The 842-nt window shown below is 49.2% G+C and overlaps 1 protein-coding gene across 1 annotated transcript in view; it reads right to left on the bottom strand.

Annotated features, from left to right (window-relative positions):
* pou2f2b (POU class 2 homeobox 2b) overlaps nt 1–486 on the bottom strand; it is a 47,335-nt gene extending 46,849 nt beyond the window's left edge. Inside the window, exon 1 of the mRNA XM_030785624.1 lies at nt 269–486. Coding sequence (XP_030641484.1) covers nt 269–486 — 218 coding nt within the window. The remainder of the gene's footprint in view (nt 1–268) is intronic.
* Nucleotides 487–842: the final 356 nt, after the last annotated feature.

Raw genomic sequence — 842 nt, 5'->3', positions numbered from 1 at the left:
ATCGACAGGAGAAAGAGAGAGAGAGGGGCAAAGAAAGAAAACGGGAGAGAATTATGGAGCGTAGCCTGACTTTTACACGCAAACTTAATACAAAATCTAAATATGGATTTGCCTTTTTAAATTTCTAAGGTGGGCTCAGACTTAATCTTACAAATACTTCAGAGCATCATTTGGTCTTTGGGATAATGAAGTCTGTTGCCTGGAGCACCGGACCGTGGTATTTGTCTCTAGTACGGGAGGATTTCACTCCTCTTCCCCATGAAACGACCTCACACGCCTCAGCTGGAAGAGGCCATTCGTTGGGCAGGGTGCGGAGAGGAGACGGTACTGAATTTCAGCGGACTGCGTGCAGCTTGAAAACTCGGCTCGAGAGAAGGGGAGCTTACCGGGATGGGAGCGCAGCGCCAGCGGGGACTTGAGTCGCCAGGCCTGCAGGTCGGAGGCTGTTCTCGGAAAGACGAACGGCACTGGCAGAGGAACAAACATGATCCCCGATCTTCTGCTTTTGTTTGCGTTTTGTTTTGTTTGTTGTTATTGTCCTCTGTGTCTTTACAGTGGCGTCTGGAGAGCGTCCGTTGCTATGCTGCTGCTCAGCTGTTTCTCCAGCGGCTGGTGCTCAGGTAGAACGAGTTTAGAATATTTTTGGTCTGGAAAACTGAAGAGGGCTCACAGCGGTAACTCGGTTTAACGGATGCATTTGTGCTACACCCTCCCGTGCTCGTGCTTTGGCAGTCTTACTTTGGTCTCTGGCTTTGGTTTTTGGAGTAAAAATGCATAGAATAGTCCGACATTCACGAGCTAACGCTCGGGACACATTCTATTCCATAACACGGACACACACA

This window comes from Chanos chanos, chromosome 9 (genome assembly GCF_902362185.1).
Source record: "Chanos chanos chromosome 9, fChaCha1.1, whole genome shotgun sequence".
NCBI lineage: Eukaryota > Metazoa > Chordata > Actinopteri > Gonorynchiformes > Chanidae > Chanos > Chanos chanos.
The sequence above is the reverse complement of the archived record's forward strand: the minus strand, read 5'-3'. Positions and strand labels throughout refer to the sequence as shown.